The 23030-nt window shown below is 38.7% G+C and overlaps 1 protein-coding gene across 8 annotated transcripts in view; it reads right to left on the bottom strand.

Moving 5' to 3' along the window:
* FAM172A (family with sequence similarity 172 member A) overlaps window positions 1–23030 on the bottom strand; it is a 379783-nt gene that overhangs the window by 119348 nt on the left and 237405 nt on the right. For 7 of the 8 annotated variants that reach the window (XM_023749992.1, XM_006081215.3, XM_023749986.1 and 4 more), the window contains 2 exons: window positions 19414–19530; window positions 10059–10143 (listed from right to left, as the gene is read on the bottom strand). In XM_023749992.1, coding sequence (XP_023605760.1) covers window positions 10059–10143; window positions 19414–19530 — 202 coding nt within the window. Of the gene's footprint in view, window positions 1–4433; window positions 4535–10058; window positions 10144–19413; window positions 19531–23030 lie in introns of those variants that run through there. The other variant, XM_023749974.1, reaches the window with a different exon arrangement.

Raw genomic sequence — 23030 nt, 5'->3', positions numbered from 1 at the left:
CTGTCTTGGCCCCGCCACCATGGCTTTGTCCGTAAGGGGTCCCGGTCTAATTAGCATATTACGCTTTTATTAGTATAGATTATAGTTGACATACAATATTATATTAGTTTCATGTATACAACATAGTGATCCAACATTTATATACCTTATGAAGTGGTCACCATGGTAACTCTAGTAACCATCTGTTACCAAAGAGTTATTACAATATTATTGACAATATTCCTTATGCTGCAAATTACATCTCCATGACTTATTTTATAAGTGGAAATTTGTACTTCTTCATCCCCCTTCCTTTTCCAGTTATTTAACTTACTTTTAAAAATTTATCTTTATTGTTGAAAATATTACAGATGTCCCCCTTTGTTTCTCCCATTGACCCCCTACTCCCCACTCCAAACCCCTCCCCAGGCCTTCACCCCACTATTATCTATGTCCATGGTTACTTTATTTCTTTATAAAAACTTATTAAGAGTAGTTTGAACAGTGCTTGCCTTCTTGTCATATAACTTATGATACAGTTCAAGCAAACCTTTTCTATGCCTTGGCAAATTATCACACTCCTAAGTCAGATCAGCTTCCAACATATTATCCTTTACACTTCCAATGTCATGAAATATCTCAGAGTTCATTTGATGTGAAGTGTTTTTGTTTGTTTGTTTTGCTAGTCATTTCCTATGGGACATCTTCATCTTTTCCATCACAAACACTTTCTAATTTCATTTCCAGCATTTCATTTCTTTCCTGCACTTTTATCTTTGTTGGCCAAGTCTCTCTTTTGATCATCCATTTTGTAAAATGGAAGTTAGTGCTATCTGTGTATGAATTGAATATCAGATATACAGTGATAAGTCAGCGACAGATTTTGACAGAAGTGCTGACTGGCCACTGATCATAATGTGCCATCTACCATTTAGATAGAAATTTGTACTTAATGCAATCATTCACACTTAATATATTGTGGTAACTGAAATTTGAACTTTTTTTCCAGGGGAGTTGGTGTTATTTAGCTAAACTATGGTGGCTGAAATTTGTATATACTGGAACCTTGCAAAGCGAGGACCACCTATATTTTGAGTCCTAACTATATGCCCAGTACTATTTTAATAGTCCTATGTAGGTTATTTCACTTAATTCTGACAAAACCCAATGTGTTGGTTCTAGTATTATCTACATCTTATAGATAATGTGATTGTATATCTTTATCTGGCCATATCGTAGAATTCTCCACATATTTGGGAGAATACAAATTTCCCACAGTCATGATAAATCTAAAGCTCTTCATCATAAATGTTGATTATGGAGTTTGAAATGAAAAGTAACATATTCATCTGGAACATATATTTAAAGTACAACATAATAACATGGAATGAAGGTGAAAATTTAATTTAGGGTTTCTTATAATAGCCTCATTTATAGAAATCATTGCTACACAAACTTAAAATTAAGTTCATGTGTCTTTGCCCAAATTTTCAACAAGTAACTTCTACAGTATTTTAGAAATTATAAAATTCTGTAATATAACTGAATTCTGTCAAGGATTGTGCCATGAGATTTTTCAAAATATCTGTAAACTAGCTGGTACATGATTACTTTATTTATTAGTATAACATATTGAATACTTGAGGTGAGATATGTATGACTGAAGGGGATATTAACAGACAATATGGACAGAAATACTAGTACCAATTCTCAAAGAATATTTGCACATGATATATTAGTTAAATCCATTTTGATGACTAAAAACTGAAGTCACTGGTCAAACAAATTATCTCTCAAAATTTATAATTAAATATAACTATTCTCCTTTAAAGTAAGACTATATTTTAAGAATATGATGAAACAGCTCTAGCTGGTCTGGTTCAGTGGATAGAGCGTAGGCCTGCAGACTGAAAGGTCCCAGGTTTGATTCTGGTCAAGGGCACATGCCCAGGTTGCAGGATCGATCCCCAGTGGGGGGTGTGCAGGAGGCAGCCCATCAATGATTCTCTGTCATCACGGATGTTTCTATCTCTCTCTCCCTCTTCCTTCCTCTCTGAAATCAATAAAAATATATTGAAAAAGAAAAGAATATGATGAAACAAAACCTTAAAAAATACCCCTTCTTTTAAAGTGCTGATAATCAACTTAGATCATCTTGGGATTTTATAAATAGAACATATTTGGCCTATCCATGATGCCTAATGTTCATTTTGAATTTTCACTTCATACCAAAGTATTTATTTTAGATGTTGTGAATCATGTCTAGAAAGCAATGCAATTTCTCTGATGAGGTTTGTTTTGGGTTATTTTTGCCAGCAGATACATTATCTCTGGTGATTTGATGTCTCTCAGTGACAGGACAGAGCTGGCAGGGAGGGTAGGGTGTAGGTGGGAGCAGACAGGGAATATGTCAAGAGAAGAGACCTTGTGACTTGAGGGAGGCATGTATCCCATAGTCAAAGAGAAGTAAAGCTCAGTGGACTCAGTGAACACCACAGGTCAGGCAGGCGCAGGCAGAGACTGGGCTGGGGGAGATGTGATGCCAGAGGTAATAGGAATCCCTAGGTGGGGAGACTGAAGTCAGGAGGACAGGGTAGACAAAAACTGTAAGAGTCATACACAGAGACTAGACCAGATGAGACAGACACACACACACACACACACACACAGAGAAGGGAAGGACACACACACACACACACAGAGAGAGAGAGAGAGAGAGAGAGAGAGAGAGAGAGAGAGAGAGAGAGAGAAGGGAAACACACACACACACAGAGAGAGAGAGAGAGAGAGAGCACACACACACACACACAGAGAGAGAGAGAGAGAGAGAGAGAGAGAGAGAGAGAGAGAAAGAGAGAGAGAAGGGAAACACACAGAGAGAGAGAGAGAGAGAGAGAGAGAAAGGGAAACACACACACACACAGAGAAGGGAAACACACACACACACACACACACACACACACACACAGAAAGCCATCAAGAGCAGTGACCCAGACAGAACTTGACACAAAGGTAGAGAAATAGAGGATAAGTGAAGCACAGCCATGGCAAGGAGACCAATACTTATGGTAAAAAGGACAAAAGTTTCTGTCTTAGGTACCAGTGATCCTCAACTTACTTTTCCAACAATTGGGAACATAGCATTAAGAGCCATGAGACACTGCTATGGGGACAGTAAAAGTAACAGCTCTTCCAAATTAATTCATAACTTTCAAGTACAAATTCAAATTCATATTATTCAATTATGTATCCCAAAGCATTCAAAAAATAATTAGTCTTACAATTTTTTATCTTTAAAGGGAAGAGTTAGCTCAGTAAAAGGAGATTGCCACCTTTACTGCCAAATTCTTCGAAGGATTTTCACAAATTGGTTCAGAAAGCTGTAAAAAACATGGTGGCTATTTTTAATTTTTTTAAAAGTGAGATTTCTGGAATGAAACTACTTATATTCACTGTGATTACTGGAAAACTGAGAGTCAAAATCACGGGATCACATTGGACCTGATTAAGTATGCAAATATTGGTGATCTACATAAATATCATATAGAATTTAGATAGGTTATTTTAAATGATTCTTTAAATCCCCAGAATTCCTGATTCCAATTAATTATCATGAATGATTCACTGAAAGCACAAGAATTTCTGGTGGTCAACTTTTAGAACACTTATCCCTTAAATTAACTAATAATTATTAGGTAGCATAGAACAATGAATAGGGAAGCAAACTGATGAATAACAGCTACAAGGCCAATTCTAGAGTAAAGAACAAAAACTGTCTGAGAAGTACTATTTATTTACTGAAAGTATCATTTAAAGGATTAAAATATCTATCCTTTGAATGAATGCAACAATTCTTGTACAGTACATGGAGTCAAAAAGTGAGACAGTATCATATATGCTAATATGCCCTGACTTTTAAGGTCTGTTTGTAAGGCAAAGTATAGATTTTCAATTACCTAATTAACTTGAGCTGAGTCTAAAAACATATTAAACAACTCAACTTGTCTATACATTCTGAATGACACCACATTCTAGAAGCAATTACTGTAGATTTTTCATTGCTATCTTTAGAAGGAAGTGATTATTCACTAACAAAGAAGAGATATAACTCCTTAGTGTCATTTTCTCAAGACATATTTTCAGCAATAAAGTGAAGTGAATATTTAGCAAATATTCAGTAAGTTTAGTCAATGTAAACAGTCAATCTGGATGAAATTAGGGTTACATTAGCACGTTTTCTACAATTCAAATTCACCTAGAAATTACTAATTTCCCACTGTCTTTTCTGGAGGGGAAATAAGGCTTGACAGTTTAGGAAAATGTTATCAGCAGTCCCCTTCTCCTATATTCACAACCAAGACAAGATCATCTAAATATAGTCAGTTTTCAAGTTTAGTTCTTAACTCTTAAGAGATCTACTAAGGCTCTTTCCCACATCCTGCTGCTGCTGCTGCTTCTTCTTCTTCTTCTTCTTCTTCTTTTTTTTTTTAAACATTTCTGCTGTTATTGTTGTAATTGTGAGGTGCCCCGATTCACACCAAGTGTTCTAGGTAAGCTGAAATAATAGAGAAAAGCCTGTCTCAAGCATGACAAGAGCAAGGAAAAATGGGAATAATACAAGTTCTGGGAGGAAATATGTTGATAGGCACATAAACCACATCATTTAGTGAATTTAGGTTCAGGCAACAGGTGAAAAATTAAAGCTGTGGGGCAGGGCTTTCCATCCTGTGTGCCTGGTGGTCACAAGTATATAAAAATATTGCCTCCTCATCCTGCAAGTCAGCCAGGAGGGCACCATCGTCTCACCTGGACATAAGCAACCCTGCCTGTGAACTCCAGAGTGCTGAACAGATGTTATACTTTTCTATGTGTGTTGTGTAAGGAAGAGTGGGATAGGAATAGCCTCAATAACTTGCTGTTAGCTATACTTACGGTTACCATAAACCTTAGGGTAACATGGGTCTGATGTGTTGGTCAGGTTTTCAAGAACTCAGGACAAGAGACTATGGGGAAGGAATTAGGGCACAGATTTCAGAGCTGAACAGAAACACTGAAGTCTAGGACAAGGATCTCTAAAGTCAGGAAGGCAATACTGTTGTTTTTATCAATGGGAGGTGGTAGAGGTCAGGACTAGAAGGCATGTCCTAGAAATGTCATCTTCTCAGTGAGGTCTTTCCTGCCACCTCCCTAAAAATTCAAATCCTCCCCTCCACATACATATATTTCGGCCTTTTCTTCCTGCTTTATATTTCTCCTACCAACTTCCACCATCTAACATACTATATTCTTTCCTATTTATCTTGTTTAATAACTGTCTCTGCTACTAGATGATAAGCTCCATGCAGGACCTTCTCTGCTGTAACTACCTGCTATGTCTGTCCCTGGAGCAGCTTCAGGCCATAGCAAATACTTGCAGAATGAATGCACATACCCAGAACTGCGTGTAAGGAGCATAGCTGGAGGTAGTGGGAAGTCTAGGAGCCTTAGCAGCAGCCTTAGAACCAGCCTGGCAAAGAGCAGCCTGTCAGCCATGCGCCAGCCAAACAAGCATGTCCAGACTTGTAAGAAGTCAGAAGATGTCAATGCTCTGTAACCTTGTCTGGTTTCCAACATTCAGGTTTTGCTTTCCTTTCATTCACCTTGGGAGAATGCCTCCTCAGACACGGCCAAAAATTATATTAGCTATCTTTGGGGAGCAGCACACCATGCAAGATCACTTCTAATTTCATCTTTACTGCTACCCAAATGTTGCTTTAAGCTTTACTGTGCCCCAATTTCTTTGACCTACTGAGCATTTTTCTTTCCACTGGTAGTTTGCCTTTTGATTTTGTCACTATATTTTCTACCTTTCTGTGACTCTGGTTTCTGTATACTATTTTGTGACCATACCAATGTCACAGAAAACATAGGAAAACACAAATAACTAAGTTACTTATTGTTTAAAAATAAAATTAGATAAGGAAATGGAAAGGAGAATATTTTTAGAAATGCCTTTTCACTCCTATAGGATTCAAATGATCAATAATAGTCTTAAAATAAATTATAGCCTTAAATTCTAAAATGCCTAATGAAAATATATAGCACCACATTACTTTTTACAGCGCCTTCCTTCTGGTGAACTCAAATACCCCTCCAGACACTTAAAAAATTATCTTCATAACATTTCTATAAATGAGCAGATATTTGCTGTTGCCATTTTATAACAAATGTACAAACAATCAGTGTGGGCTATACTCTAAACCAGATCCTATTAACCTATTACATAATTCTCTGAGTAACTGTTTTTAGCTGACTGATATTACTAGTAGGAAACACTATTAATAGGAAAAAGTGGGGCACTAGACACATACTCAAGATCCGTCAAAATTCCACCATTCACTATATGTTATGACAACTGAAAAGTCAGACTTCATTTTAAGTAGAAGGTGCAACATTGCCCACTCTTAAGCATGGCATTGTCAAGTATTACATTTGCTTTCAAAAGAAAAGTAAGAACAATATAACTATAGTGAAATAATTATCAGTGACATTTTAAGTATAATTTAAAAACTATATTTTATCTATTCTTAAAATATATAGTCACAGGTAACAACATTCATAAAATTAAACTATTATGATCAATAGATCTATTTTTGTGTAAAGGAAAACACAAGTTTTTGTGTTTTCACTCACTCCTATAGGATTAAATTTAGTGATTACTACATATTTAGTAATAATGGAAAAATACAGTATTAAATGAATATGTATTTTTATAGGAAATTTTATTGCTATGACCATGAAACTTCCAGTCAAAAGATAAGAAGCATATTACAACAACAAAAACTCTATAATGTTGAAAGCTGGAAAAAAAGACTTCGCTAAATTGAACATATAGTTTGAATACCCATTACTAACCAGTGTTCAGTACACATATTGAAATCTTCAAATAATACTAACATTTTAAATTATAGATAACAGAATTATTGATCAGAGAATTTCAGGTGATTCAAATGTACTTCAACAACCTTTGGTTATTTCCATTTGAATTTCCTGCCATCACCATAATTGCTATCACCTCAATTAAGTAGGTCATAAAACAATTTCATCATTTTTTCTCCTTAATTGAATTCCCTTTCCTTTTCCCCTATTCTAGCACTGGTATTTTCATTATTCCAGTAACATTTCACTGGAACTTACCATTGTCTCTTTCTTTTCTATTAGCCTCCACATCTATTTATCATCAAGGAGTGTCGAGTCCTATTTGTTAGGGCTCTCCCACCCTCGCTGCTCCCACTGCTGCCTCTCCAGTACATGCCATCAACCTCATACACCAGCTCTATCACCACAGCCTGCTGAGTCTACTGTTTTCTGGCTTCTCGCTTCCCTCAAATCTTTTTTAAAACCCCATTTTTGATTATGTTACATCCCTTGTTAACATTTTTGTAAGGATTCTTTAAGGGAAATCACTGATTTTGATTGAAAGCTGTTCAGTTTTTATAAGCTGGTGTGGAAAATACTGGGGTGCCGGCCCTAACTCTTTTATCATTTGATGCAACCTAATGTTGATACCAGCTTCACAAGAAAGAACCTACCCACTAGCAGAAGGCCAGGAAACAGTTCTTTAAAAAATGTGTTTTGTTTTGTTTTGAGGGAAAAAACAGTCATGACAACCTATTGTTGACTGCTATGTCCCCAGTACCTGGAACATAATAAATGCTCAATAAATATTTGAAATAGGCAGGGGAATGTATAGGGAATCTCCTCCTCATTTAAGCCAAATGTGTTGGAATAACATCCCACAGGGAATAGAAGGTTACAGAGAGTAAGTTCTGCCCTAAGAAAAATTGGGTCAGAGAAGAGCTGAATAGTGAGATGACTTAATGTAAGATCAAATGAGTGTGATAAGAAACTTAGTATCTTCTCTCTGATAAACTGTACAGCCAAGTCTAATGTGGCAGTAGGGGAACAAGTAGAGCAGTGGTTCTCAACCTTGGCTGCACATTAGAATCACCTGGGAATCTTTTTAAAATCCTGATTTCTGGGCCTCATCCTCCGGAAATTCTGTTTCTTTGTTACTAATGTTGTGGCCCCACCCAAGAGGTTCTGGGTTGGCAGGAGGTGCTCACTCTTACACCCCTGTCCTTGGTAGCTTGCTTGCCTGCTGCTGCCATTGTGGCCCCACCCCATAACAAAGAAACAGAATTTCCAGAGGCTGAGGCCCAGAAATCAGGATTTTAAAAAGATTCCCAGGTGATTCTAATGTGCAGCCAAGGTTGAAAACCACTGAAGTAGAGGAATGAATTGTCTTCAATGAGTTTTTTAGTGCCTTTTTAGAAAGAGTTGCTCTTAACCCTAAGGTATCAGAGCAAAGATGAGCTTTATAAGGCTTTAGTCTCAAAAAAGTTAAGGTTGCTTTTACTTAAGCTTGAGACCACGAGAGTTGAAGTTTAAATCTATTGCATTAATAATTATCTACTACTGTGGAACAAATCACCCCAAAATTTGGTAGCTTAAAACAAGACACATCACCCACAGTTTCTGTGGGTCAGGAATCTGAGCATGGCTTAGCTGGATAATTGGTACCGGGTCTCTCACAGGCCACAGTCAAGGTCTTGGCTGGGGTTGCAGGCATCACAAAGCTCAACTGGGACAGGATCCTCTTCCAAGGTCACTCATGTGGCTGTTGGCAGGCCTCAGGTTCTCACTGGCTCTTGACCAGAGACACCAATTCCTTGCCACATGGACCTCTCCACAGAGCGGCTCACAACATGACAGCTGGCTGCCATCAGAGAGAGCAAGTGCGGGGACAAAAAAGAGCCTTAGGCTTGCCAACATTCACTGGTCTTACCATGTTCCCCATGACCCTTACGCAGCAGGCTTGATAGAATGGTGAAAGGATTTTTTGAAGACTCAGTTATAGTGTCTTCTAGGATGAGACAATGTCCTCTAGGAAGTGATATTTGCTCTAAATCAGCATTTAATAGACTGTCCTATTTCTCCCAGATCTGGGAATGAAGGGGTGGAAATGGGACTGACCTCTCTTCTTATTACCCTTAGTGACCTACTAGCAAAACTGTTCCTTCCCATTCACATTATTTTAGGCTATAATGATAGTGAAATTTATTTATAACAGTTCTTTACCTAGTACTTAAAATGTTGTCCAAATTATTTCCTTCAAATGCATAAACATGTTTGCAACTCTTAATATGTAGTGATTCACTCCTCTGAATGCTGCTTAGAGTAGTTCATGTTCAAAACTTCTGCTTATTTTTTGGCGTCTATGGTCAAACCAAGCCTGTTTCTGTTCTGTAGCCATAACCAGATATCATCGCTCAATTTGTGTTTACTATCAACAATGGTTGAGAATGGTGAAAGCCAAAACCAGAAGCAATCTAGAGATTAGAGATAAAAGTACAAAGTCTGTAGGCTGGGAACCAGTGTCAGCCATCCATCCACTGTCTGGAGCCCACCTGAGGGGCTCACCCTCCACTTCCTTCCTTTCAGTAGCAGCCAGTTCTGCCTTCGTTTCCTGAGAACATCTTCATATCCATTCTAGCACTTATTCCTTACATTGCTCTGTTTCTTTTGACTAAAATGCCATCCTGTATATCTTCTGACAATCCAAATCCTAACACACAAAGTCCAGCCAAAATCTTTTGCATGAAAACCTTTCCTAAAGACTATATGCCACAGCCGTCTCTTTTTCCAAATTCAGAGACCTGACTGCCTATTGTATCACTGAGTTGGTACTCAATCAGAGACAAATATTCTGAGATCCTGCATGGCTACCCAGTCCTTGTCTTATAATCAACTTTTAATTTATGGACATCTTGTTTCCCTAAGCTTCAACAGCAACTGTCTTCAGTACTCTCAGATTGTTTCACCTATTCATCTTTACGGAGTTTGATGGTACACATTTTTAGCTACTTAACAAATTTCTGGTAGTGGATCAGACCCATGCCGTATATTATCAATAACTCGTTTGAAGATTCAAAGCAGAACAACATGCTTAATTTGCAAAACAGAATTCCACATTTCATAAGCATATTTTTTTCACCTTAAAAAACACACAAAACCCATACATCTCATCAAACACATACCTGCAGAGACTCGGGGGCAGTCAGGCAGCATGGACTCCACTGAAGTGTCTAATGGTTCTGAGCTAGAGACCCAATTACAGCAGTTCTGCAATGTAATAGAGACAATTTCCTGTTGAAGCATAATTTAAGCCAAGACCAACTTTTCAGGTTGTAGAGATTAATTTATCCACTAGAAGTATATTCAATTTATTTTTCATACACTATAAAAGGTTTTCTTATGCAAACAGTCAGTAATTATTGATGACCTACATGACTGTGGAAAGTTTATCTTCTACAGTTCAGCAAATCATGTGTGTTGATATTAAGAATACAGGTGACCTTCATTAAACCATCCTATATAATAAAAACCTATTATGCAAATTGTCTTCTCAACGGGAGTTTGACCACCAGAGGGCGGCATGGAACATAGTGGGTGTTGGTGACACACTGTGACCTCTCGCCGGCTACCTGGGGGAGGAGGTGACGGGGACAGAGGTGTGGTGAGAATGCGGGGTGTCCGCCGAGCTTGCTCTCACTCCCACTGCTACCCTCCCCCAGGACGCCAGGGCTCGCACACTGGGGAAGCCCCTGTGCTCAGGTGCCGGGCACCCGTGAGGAGCCCACGCCACACCTGCACAGTGTCATCTGGGTGAGCCAGGCTGCAGCCACCGGGACCACAGGGGCTGGTTGGGCTCCCTGTGGTTTCTCGAAGAGCCAGTCTGCGAGACCGGCTGGGAGATAGCGTGCTGCCTGTCTGGCTTCCATGCAGCGCCACTGGGTGGCCAAGAGGCCCATGCTGCGCTCCGGCCTGCAATGTCCGGTCGCACTCACAGCATCTCCGTGTGGAGACTTGGGCACTGTGACTCAGACAGAGGAGGATGCTCGGGGGCCCGGGGGACCAGGTGCTGCCCAGGGCCCAGAGATCAGCTGGGACCTGCCCTTCCACACCAGATGCTCGTACTTCGATTGCTGGGCAGGCCTAAGGACCGTACTCCTGCACGAATTTCATGCACCGGCCCTCTAGTGATGTAATATATTTCCAAGAGAAGGCTAGGATTATAATTAAAAGAAACTAAAAAGGGTGTCCATTATTAACTTTTAGATAGAAATTAATATTATTTTGAACATGTGAAAAAGTAGCTACATTTTAAAACTATATTCTTTGTCTTTGTAATACTAGAAGAAATAGATTTTATACTTACTCCTCAAAATCTGGCCCTTATAATGATACCATCTCTTAATTTTTACTTCAACCTGGATCAATGAATGATGTATTAAAGAGTTCAAAAGAAACACAATCTGGTGAATTGTAGCGGTGTGTCTGAGGACACAAAGCTTTCAATAGTAAAGATAATAATAACTTACAATTCAGACAAATGAAATAAAAATAATTTATATTCCTTCCATACATTTTAAATCTGATTTTAAGTCTGGCTCAAAAAATGTGATTAACCTCATATATGTCTCTTAAAAAATTTCCAAAACACACACACACACACACACACACACACACTGAATTTCCAAACAGATTTTATTTTAAAAGAAATCATCCCATCAATCATGTTGGAAAAATCGCTGATTGCCATTCTGGTAAACAACCACGTATTGTGTATTTTTAGATGCTTGCTGCCCTGGTTGTGCACCATGGAATCCGTCCTCACTGTGGAAAGATCCTTGACTGGTAGATCAAGTGTCTTATTGTGTTTCCTTAATTCATTCTGTCTGGAAGAAGATGTCAGCTGTGTTGCAGTGAGGAGAGAATTTCAAAGGCCCCAGTCCCCACCAATAAAGGCTGAGGAATGGCTTTTGAATAGATTTGTCAAGGCAACCCTACTGTTCTGGGACCAGGGAGAGCAGGAATAACATAAAGGAAGGGTTGCTGTATGAGATTAGAAAGTGAAGTTCACAAAGCATGGCAGATTTTTGTAAGAAACAGTAGATCAATGAAACTATTGAACTGTGTGGAAAAAAATCCATGAAAACAAACACAACATCTAGTAATGTTCTTAAATGCTTTCTCTCTTTTTTATATTTAAAATGGATAAAATATTAGTGTTTTCTTGTATTATAAAAGCTTGAGGGTTTAAAGTGGATATGTATTCTTAACTTGCACTCCTAATCTTAATTAGCAGCTGAATGCAAAATTATACAATATAAAAGAACAGAAATTATAAAAGAAATGGGGTTTTAGAAGATATTTCATACATTTGAAATAAGTCAAATTAATATTACTATTGATAGAATACCACATCAGAGAGTTCTGGATAATGCAGAAGATTAGCAGACAATTAGCCAGCTTTTATATACAATGTGACACTTGCTTGTAAGAAATAAGTATTCTCCAAAGCAGTGTCAAGATATGTAAATGGATGATTTGTTTTATCATTCATCACAGCCCCTAATAAATTCAAAAATCATGACTTCTATAGGTACTAAAAATAGGCTCCCAATGATACAGGGAGATAGCTTCAATGAAGAATGACTTTCTCTTTCTCTCTCTCTTTCTTAAACAATTCAGTCTTTTCAATGACAGCAATTAGCACTACCGAAAGACAGGCAGCGATTAGGCCTATATTTTAATTATTATTCATCCTAGTAGTACCTCCAAATCTGATGAAAGTCAGCTATTACCCAGGTGATATGTCACTCTTAATACTGCCCACACACACTTCACATATGTAAAACTATGTCTTATAGGATATTTCTAGTATTAAAAAAAGTGATGGTACATTACAATGTGCAGGCGATTAATCATTTTTTAACTCGTTACCACTGAATTTAAAAAGCTGAACAAAATGGATTTTATCCAGGTCACTTTTAACTTAAAACATTTAAAGCAAAATGTAAGTTAACATTTTATGATTCTGAAATTTGTTTTTATCTAGGCATATGTTTGGGCTTTAAATTTTTTTAAATTATGTTTTTATTGATTTTAGAGAGAAGGGAGAAGGAGAGAGAGACACATTGATGAGAGGGAGAAATATTGATTGGCTGCCTCCTGTACACCCCCGATTGGGAATCAAACCCGCAACCTGGACATGTGCCCTCTTGGTGCAAAGGACAATGCTCAACCAGTGAGCCACACCAGCCAGAGTACATGTTTGGGCTTTGCTCTCTCATAAAAATAGGGTAGAAAAATAAACATGTTATAGTTAAAAGTATGTACAAAAGTTCTCAGGAATGACAAAGTACCTGTATAGAATGGTAAAGGTTTGATACCATAAATTTTATCAGTGTATACATGTGCATGTGTGCACTTGTGAAATCTTTATCCTCCCCCAACCCGCCCTGGGAAAAATATATAGAAAACTGGGCAAAACAAGCTAAAAATAGGTTTTCCATGTCATAGAGTATAATGAAATAAAATAATGTAAGCACACTGGGAAATATATGTAAAGAAAGAAGTATAAGAAAGACATACAGCCATAATATATTAAGTCAAACTATCTGAAATTCTATCTTATCCTATCTAATAAAGAGGGAATATGCTAATTGACCCTCACACAAAGATGGTGGTGCCCACATAGAATAAGGAGGGAATATGCTCATTGACTACCCACCCTCAAAGGTGGCAGCACCCACAGCCAATAAGGAGGGAATATGCTAATTGGCTGCCATGCCCTCAAAGATGGCGGCACCCACAGCCACAAGATGGCGGCGCCCAGTCCCCTGAGCCCCGCCGGGGTGGTAAGCGCATGGCAAGGCCAGAGTCCCCCAGTTCCCTCAGCTCCCCAGCCGCCTGAGGTGCAGTTAAGCCTCGGATGGCGCCTGCCCAGCCACCCAGGGCTGCCTGAGGCTCAGATAACCAGGGCCAGCTGAGGCTTGCACTGCTGGCAGTGGCAGCAGCAGAGGTGTGATGGGGGCGTCGCCTTTCCCTGATCACCTGGTCGCCTCCTGCCCCTGAGGGCTCCTGGACTGTGAGAGGGGGCAGACCAGGCTGAGGGACACCCCCTCCAGTGCATGAATTTTCATGCACCGGGCTTCTAGTCAAATATAATTCCCTATTCTGAGATGTGTTTCTATAGTTTAGAAATCAAATCTCTATCACTGTTCTAATGCTTATTCTATCCGTCTTCTCAATGCCCCAGTTTGCCCCCGACTCACCCCAGTTCTTCAGTTGAGATGAATGCTAGCAAAGTGCTGGCAACAGAGGCAGCTCAGTGGGAAAGCACTATTTAGCCCTGGTGAGGTGATTCAGTTGGTTGGAGTGTCGTCCTGTACGCCAAAAGATTGCGGGTTCGATTCCCAATCAGGGCACACACCTTGGTGGGGGGTCCAATCCCTGGTCAGGGCATGTATGGGAGGCAACTGATTGATGTTTCTCTCTCATATTGATGTTTCTCTTTCTCACTTTCTCCACCTATCCTCTCTCTCTCAACATATTTGGGTGAGGATTAAAAAAAGAGAAATGGATGCCCTACCTAAACTCAAAACATGCTGGAGTGAATGCCCAGTCCCTGGAGATCTATTCTCAGGTGCCTAAGCAGACAACACAGGGTATACTGGACTAGAGGTACCAACAGAACCATGCCTGAGCCTCATCCCAACCAACAAGCATGAAGAAAGAAGCCCTGGACCAGAGCCAGCATATGAGGATGGATCATGTAACTAGAGTTTCTCTGGGTCTGAGGGAAAAAGAGAAAAATAGTCACTATAAGTGAGTGTTTCTTAAAGTTAAGTGTTTTCAATTTAAAGGTCTTTTACTCTGAAATGATGACCTTATGGGATTTGGGGGTTGTAAATTGTCTTCTTTGTGAAATCCAAAAGCTTGGGAACTATTACTAATGATTAGAAGTGCCTTTGGCCACAGTACTGAGTGACTCTCTTTGACATTTGAACCAAGGGTTTGCAATATTTTAGTGTAGATATGAAATGAATTAAATTTTTTTTAATAAAAGTATATTATGTTTAAAGAGAAAACAGATAGTAGGTATTCCTATGCAAGGTATTTGGAAGTATTTGGAGTTTAGGATTTGATTCACTTTTATTTCATTTGTCTGAGTAGTAAATCATCCATGCCTTAGGCACCGATCTTTAATGTGGCAGGTATTGTCTCCTCATACAACAAGAACAATTCACCAGTCTGAGTGTCCAGCACCGACACACAGAGCTGCATGGCGATAGGTAAGGGTTCCTGACCGCTATGGAGAACCATACATCTGGGTTGGCTGGAGACTTTCAGAAGCTAGGGGTAAGGCAGGAAATGACATTTGCCCACTCAGCCTTATCTATTTTTATTTTTTAAAATAAAAATTATACATTTAAGGTATATAACATGATGTGATATACATGTATATAGTAAAATGTTTTCTTATTATAGTCAAGCTAAATAACAAATCTCACATAGATTCGTGTGTATGTGTGTGTGTTTGTGTGTTGAGAAAAACTGAAGTCTATTCTCTTAGCAAATTTCTAGTGTTCAATCCAATATTGTTAAGTACAGTCATCATGCTGACCATCAGGTCTCTAAACTTAGGTAACCTGCATAACTGCAACTTTGTACTCTTTGCCAACATCTCCCCATTTCCTTCACCTCCCTGCCACTGGTAGTCACCGTCTACTCTCTTCTGTGTGTTTACTTTTTTAGATTCCACATATATGTCAGATTATGGAGAATTTTCCTTCCTACGTCTGGCTATTGCACTTGGCATAACCGTCTCCAGGATCATCCTTGCCCATGCAGCCTTTACATCCTGGAGCCTGAGGTGAGAAGTGTCTCTCAGGAACTGCCTTTGGCCACCTTTGACCTCTCCTCATGAGGCTGGTTAGTATGTGCACTGGTTAGTGTATGCTAATGAACAGGACTGAAAAATCAGCTTTTTATAGAAAACAAGTACTTAACATCAATAACTTTAAAATATTAATTTAAACTGGCTTACAAAACAAAAGACAGTTTTACTAATTTGCAATCTAACAGGAATGAGTGGGCAACTTGTACCACTGTCCTACTTTCACATTTTAAAGCGGTGTTGGGTGAAATAATGGAGCCAGTCATGAGGCTGAAAGCACTGTGGCTTCATCTATAACGCGACTGCTATTTTTAGAGAAGACATTCCAGTTTGGCTAAGGTGTTTTTCTTGGGAGGGATATTTGCAAAATATCTCAGTTTCTGAGATGATTCTAAATGAGGCTAGAGCAGGAGGCGAGGAGGAGGTGGACGCCAAGGGACACAAAGGCTCCCCTACCACACCTTCTCCCAATCCCCGTGCTCAAGACAACCATCCTTTCTGTCTACTGACCCCAGGCTTGTTTGTCTTCATTATTTCAAGGAGTCTCGCAGAATAGACAAGGACTAGTAAAGGTGAAAGAAGAGAGGATGGAGTTTCATCCTAAGTGTTGGAAAACACTGGACTCTTATCTTGCCAAACCACATAAATTATCTACAAGGCGGGGGTCACACATTTAGTGAGTTCTTACAAGGACACCTGGCATAGTCTTCTATAGTTTCTGATTTTGTTCTTGCTTTAGGGATGAACTCTGAGCAGGGATAATTTCAAAGCTCCATCAACTCTGATCTAATAATTTTTATCTTTGGGATATTATAGTGTTTTCTATAATAATACATTTCATTTATTTAAATAGTACTATTTGCTTTTCAAGGAGTTTTTTTCTTGCTCATCATCTTTGATTCTCAAAATAGTTCAGGAAGTAGATGAAATAGAAATTACCTCTAATTCACAATTACGAACTAGGCCCAGAAGAACAAAAAAGTGGCTTTCCCAAGACTATAAGTCTAAGCAAAGTATCTGGTACATGCTTGATCTCTAATTATTTATTTACCTAATGAGTAACTAAGCCAGAAACATAATCAAAATTCAGTTCTCCTAACTCCCTACCCATCCCTTTTGTAAGATATTTTGAATATAAAAATCATTCATAAAACAAAAAGAAAATACAGTTCATGTATTTCACATTATTTGGGGATGTGAAGGTTACTATAACAACAATAGCTGTGATTTATTAATCTTCTTTACAGTGCCAACAATGTTTACAAGGTAGGTTTTATATTTTAGAGAGAATATCCAAGATATTAAGCAACTTGCCCAAGACTACAGTTAGGTAGGTTTGAATTGAGCTGGGGTTTGAATTTTGGTATGTCATAATGCAAAACTCTTCAAGCTGCTTCATGCCTAAGGCATAATCAAGGGAGTTGAAGGAACTATTCAAGAGATAGGTCATTTGTAAAATTTTATAACATTACAATGTTTTTAACAAAGGCTATTAGCAAAGAAATAATTGGCAGTTTTGATTACATTAAGATGCTTTAAATTACTGCCTATTTCAGTCAGATGAAATCCAAAGAATATATTCTGATTTTGGAAGGGGACACCTTATCTAGTTTTAGTTAGAAATACCTAAAAAAGTAAACCTAAATAAATAGTGTTATATTTGTCATCTAGAATGAGACACAAAGAATGCCCAGTTGAAAAAATAATGAACAGGATATTTCTAGTTTGGGACAGGTCCTAAATTCCACATGGGCTGGAAGCTGTTCATGTATCCATTTGGACAGATAAATAGCACAAAAAAAAGTATCAGCATGAAATACATAAAATGTCTCTAGAAAAAGTTTAAGCCCTTGGAAGAGACAATTAAGGATTCAGATACATGTAAAAGAAGAAATATGAAAACTAATGTGGTCAGAAAACACCTGGGAGTTAGAATAGATGAAAATAAATCCACCTTTATATGTTTATAGCATTATGAGGAATGGAGTAAAACTATTTTGGATTTTTTATGATAAAGGTACTTTTTCTATTGGGGAATGACAACAACAGTGTAAACAGATAGGCGGTATAAGGATAACACCACTATGGGATTATATAGCCTAGTCCTAGTTTTTGAAACTCTTCCAATGTCAACTCAGTCCTTAACATGCACCATGAGGGCTGGTAGATGTTACCCACCACAGCTATGGTGAGAGGTCAGCTGAATAAATGTCTGGGTGTTCCATCAACAAAAACTGAGAAAAAATCTAGGTCAACCAGCTTATTCATATAAGCATGTGATCTGACTAAACAACTGCTATAGCATGATGTGGCTGATGTCAATTGCTTATAATATCAGAAAGGTAAATATAAATAAAAACTTCAGCTGTTTATCTATAACTAGAGGTCTGGTACATGAAATTCGTGCACCGGTGGGGTCCCTAGGCCTGGCTGGCGATCAGGGACGATCGGGTTTCCCACCTTACCACCTCCTCCTTCCCTCCCTGCCCGCATGCTGCCACTGTACGGTTCCCTGCCTCCCCGCTTTCACCCTCCTCCTTTCCTCACTGCCCGAGTTTGCCGCTACCCACCCCTAGTTCCCCGTCCCAGCCTGGGACCTGGCCCCAATCAGGCAATTGGGGCCTGCCAGCTTGCGGGGGGTTGGGGGGGGACCCACCACCACAGAGGGCAGGCAGTGGGCCAATCAGGGCCTGCTAGCTGCAGGGAGAATCCTGGGAAGTTGGCTGCTGGTCCCAAGGAGGGAGCTGGCCCTCGGCCCCCAGGGGAACGGGGCCATGTTCGCCGCCACCCCCTCCTCTCCAATTTCCCATCCCAGCCAGGGGGCTCGGCCCCGATCGGGCCATCGGGGCCTGCAGGCCAGGGATAGGGACTAGGAGGTTGGCTGGCAGGCTCCATCGGCAATCAGGGCCTGCAGGCTGGGGGCAGCTCCTGCATTGAGTGTCTGCCCCCTGGTGGTCAGTGCACATCATAGCAACCGGTTGTTCCAGTTGCTCCATCGTAATGGATGCTTAGGCTTTTATATATATAGATAGAAATAAAGGAAATAATGGGCTGAAAGTTTTGTTTTGTTTTAAGTGGGAGCATAGTCAATGAGTCCCTGTTAGTTTTCAAGTTCACTAGCTCTTAAAAAAAATGACAAGAAGCTTTCTTAACTGGAGGCTGGATCCTGACCAGCTCTAGGGTTTCTTCTAGATTAAGAGTCTGGCAAAACACTATTTCTGCTTTTTATTTCTTCTCCCCCTACTGGCAGTGGTGAGCCAATCCACTTAAGAATTCAGGGAAGGAGGAGACCAGAGTACAGCCAAGTTTCTTTCTTGTAATTAAGTGCACCAGTGGGAAAATTAAATATCAGGAGCTAATAACCTCTTAACAGATCATGACCATTTTCAGCCAAAGCTCCTACAGTATATTGTGTGCATATGTAATATTCTATAGCAAACCAAAAAAAGGGAAGAGGGCTTTCAAAGTATTTGTTCTTCAGAAGGGTTTTCTCTTATTTCAAATATGTCTAGTTTTTTTTCTATTCCCTCTCAATGTTCTGCCTCTAGAAAGGGCATTTGAGGGTGGAAGGTGATACATGTTGGTGGGGGATCAGGATATAAAGGCTCACGCTCATTCATCTCAGCATTGGAAAAACCCAGTCTCACCTCTCTCATCCACTCTCGAATGGTTTTGCCAGCTTCTTGATGCCACACATTGTGAACAGAGTCTGTCAGTGCCACAGCAGTTACCTTGCTTTTCACATCTGCTTCTCGTTGAATCATCTGTTTCAAAAACAGAAAATAAAATATTGGCTATAATTTTTTTCTACTGGGTGCAGCCTGCTTAGTCATAGATAATAATATTGTATTAAAAATACAAAAGCAATATGCATCTCTTGTTCCAAGTTACTCTTTCTGCATGGAATACATGCCTTATTCTTGTCCGGAGATATGAAAAGACCTAATATTTTATTTTAAAAAGATAATTTCACTTAAGTCTTAGAACTATGCAGCTCTGTTATTTTCCATGTGGTTTGACAATTCAAGGATTAAAGGGATCATAGGGGGGAAAAAAGAGGATGCCCTTGGGGTTTCTTTTACCAGTTTCTTCTACCACTTCCTATTTCAGTGTTTTAGGGACGTTAGTACCTGTAGCTCACTGTTAGCTACAGGACTAATTCATATTAATTTTCAGTTGATGGCACATCAGCAAAGAGATATCTTGCTTTATCGCCTGCTCTTCACCATGGCTTTATAATTCCTTGGTGTTTTAAATGTCCACAAAGATCTTCCTCTTCAAAGCCTAGCAATATAAATCTGCTTTCTAATATACTTATTTATGTTGAGAAACTATTCACTTTAACTTCTTTCTGCAGAACGTTATTACTAGAAAATTAAATGGTTATAAAATTTGAAAAAGAGCCACTTGAAGAAATTGAAGAATTCATCAGTGGTCTACAAGATAAAGAAACTGAAAAATAATAGTTCCAGATTAAAAGAATCATAAAAAGTTTTAATCTACTAACACTAGTGACCCTAATTTAACAAAACAAATGTAAGAAAGATTAATAAAAATTAGTTAAAATACAATAAGTAGAAGCTTTGAGTTTCATAGCATGTTCTATTTCCTTATATCATATGTTTCTTTCTCCCTCTAAAAAAAGTGATTTCTCTATCATCTACTGTTTATTTTATGATTGTATATAAAAATATAGTATCACATTTAAACAAGAAAGCATTCTGAATGGTGATGAAATCCTGTAGGAAAAAACATTGCAAGCTATACTTCGGATATCAAATGATGCCTGTTGGCATTCTAAATTAAAAATGTCTCTCACGCTTTTAAGTTTCTTTAAACCCTGCATATGCACACCCCCTTCCACTGAGCACTACCTAAGAGGAATCTAATTCACGTTAATGCTGCCTCAGCAGCATCTCTGCACCTTAAATCTCTGTTCCCGGTGTTTTCTGCTTATATAATGCGGAAATCTTAAAATCAGTGTCGGTTATCAACATGTAATATTACTACAAAAATTCACCTTGCAATACCAATAATTTTTTTAAGAACATAAAATAATACGCTAATTCAATTCTTCACATTCATTATTAAGTAGTTTGCTACCTTCTTCTAGATTTTATTTTAAAAATAGACTCTCATTGGATCATGTTGGCACTAGCATATAAAAATTTAAACCAACATCAGATAATAAAAAGCAAACTTCCACAATAGTGACTCCATCTGGCTTACAAAGAACTTACATGCCCTTACTCTAAACAGTAACACTTTTGAGGATCTCGGGTGACTGTTGCTGAAGTTACAAAATAAGAACATGTTCTCTGGTATTCTAAGAATATGTTTGCATTTTAAAATATTGACCTTGGATTTTGTTATTAATAGATGCCAATTTATTTATTGTCTGAAGATACTAAATATTGAGTACTGTTGGTTAAATGATAAAAAAAAGTGTTAAATAAGCTGAGGATTTAGAAGCAAAAGTAGAAAATCTGGGGATTAAAATTCTACAAACCTGGAAAAATATTTAGTTGTTACATGGACTAATAGAGAAAAAGAACTTTGGCCTGTTTGTCCATAGGGCTGGCATTGCATACAACAGATGTGATGTTGTGCAACTTTTCTTTACATCACATCAAACCATATTATAATCCAGCATGACAACCCCATACGCTGTTACAGTATTTTACATCTTAAAAATCAGTTTATATTATATTATTAAAGGTGGGAGATGGTTAAATTACAGAGAATCTCAATGGACAGCTGCTTACAAATGAACACAGTAACAAATAATTTCAAATATTTGACTGTTTCGGATTAGAATTGTAAATCAGTGAAAATTTTAACAGTTTAGTTTCTCAGACTATTGGCCTCTGTTTCAGCCTCGCTGCAACCTCATCTGCTAATACTGGAACTACCTACAACCGCCACTTCTGTCTAAAGCCTTCGTCTGTTTCTTACATTTGTTAGCCTGGTTCATGCCTCCTTCCCCCGCACCCCGCCTCCCCCTTACTGCCTGCACTGGGGATAAGCACTGATGAAAAGTGTAGAGAATGGCAATAGTGAGGGTAGTCTGAACACAAGCATTAAGATTGTTAAAGAGACAGACTTTAGATGGAATGTAGCTAAAGCAAGGAATAGGTGGAGGCCATAATAGTCTAGAAAACCCAGAAATCTGAAAGGAAGCCTTATCACCAAAGTCTTACTAAATGTCAATCATATGAACACCTTTGAAATTCCTTGCAAGATTCTGTTTATATAAGATACAAACATTTTTCTGGGAGAAGATCCTTAGTTTTCATTAGATTTTCAAAGGGATCTGTCTCCAAATATGATAAAGGACCATGCGATCTCAATGTCTCCATGCATTCTTGAATGAACTATGAAATACCTGTTAAATGATTTCTTCAAACAATTACAATGACGTGAATTTAACATCTATATCAATATTTCAAACAGAAAGGATATTCCATTTTTGTTTTTGTATCTTCAATATGGTATCAAGTACTGGATGAAGTGATAAATAACTTTGACATCAGCATCCTGAAGTTCCATGGTTTAATAAGCTATGTGTATGGTAAGGTTACAATATTGCTTGTTTTTATTTGTGTATGTATAATATTTAATTATATCTGAACAGCACTTCACAAATTTCAAAATGAATACATATTCATTCTCACTTTATTCTGAAATAATACGAAATATATGCAAAACTTGTATTATTTCTACATTTGAAGAAGAGGAAACTGAGTGGAGAAATTGGTTAAGGGTCACACAAAGTGACATTTGACCATGACTTTTGTTCTGTGTTCTTTCATCTGTATCACATAGATGTTTCTCAGTAATATACCATAATCTATATATATAAAAAGCCAGCACCCATAACACCGTAATGACCGAAATGACTGGTCGCTATGACGCCCACTGCGGCCAGCAAACTCAGCCCGATCAGGGGGTGGGGCCAGCGGGCAACCTTCCGGCCGCCCCCTCCCCCAGCTGGCCCCGTCCCCTATCCGGCCTGAAGCCCCTTCCCCTGGCTAACCCCAAAAAAAGGGGTGGGATCCGGGCAAGTCAATCCCCTTGAAGACTCAGTCCCAGACGGGCCTTGCCCTTGAGCGCCCCTTAAACCAAGAGGTTGCAGTTCTGCCCTTAAGCTAGCCTTCCCCCTGATGTCCCGTCTTACCCAAAGAAGGGGGCGTGCCGTATTCAGAAATGGTAATACAAGCGAGCTAATGTATCTGAGGGCTTTTCTCATAGCTTGACTAGCGCC

Source organism: Myotis lucifugus, unplaced genomic scaffold (genome assembly GCF_000147115.1).
Source record: "Myotis lucifugus unplaced genomic scaffold, Myoluc2.0 scaffold_0, whole genome shotgun sequence".
Lineage (NCBI taxonomy): Eukaryota > Metazoa > Chordata > Mammalia > Chiroptera > Vespertilionidae > Myotis > Myotis lucifugus.
Note: the sequence above shows the minus strand (reverse complement) of the source record. Positions and strands in the feature narration are given on the sequence as shown.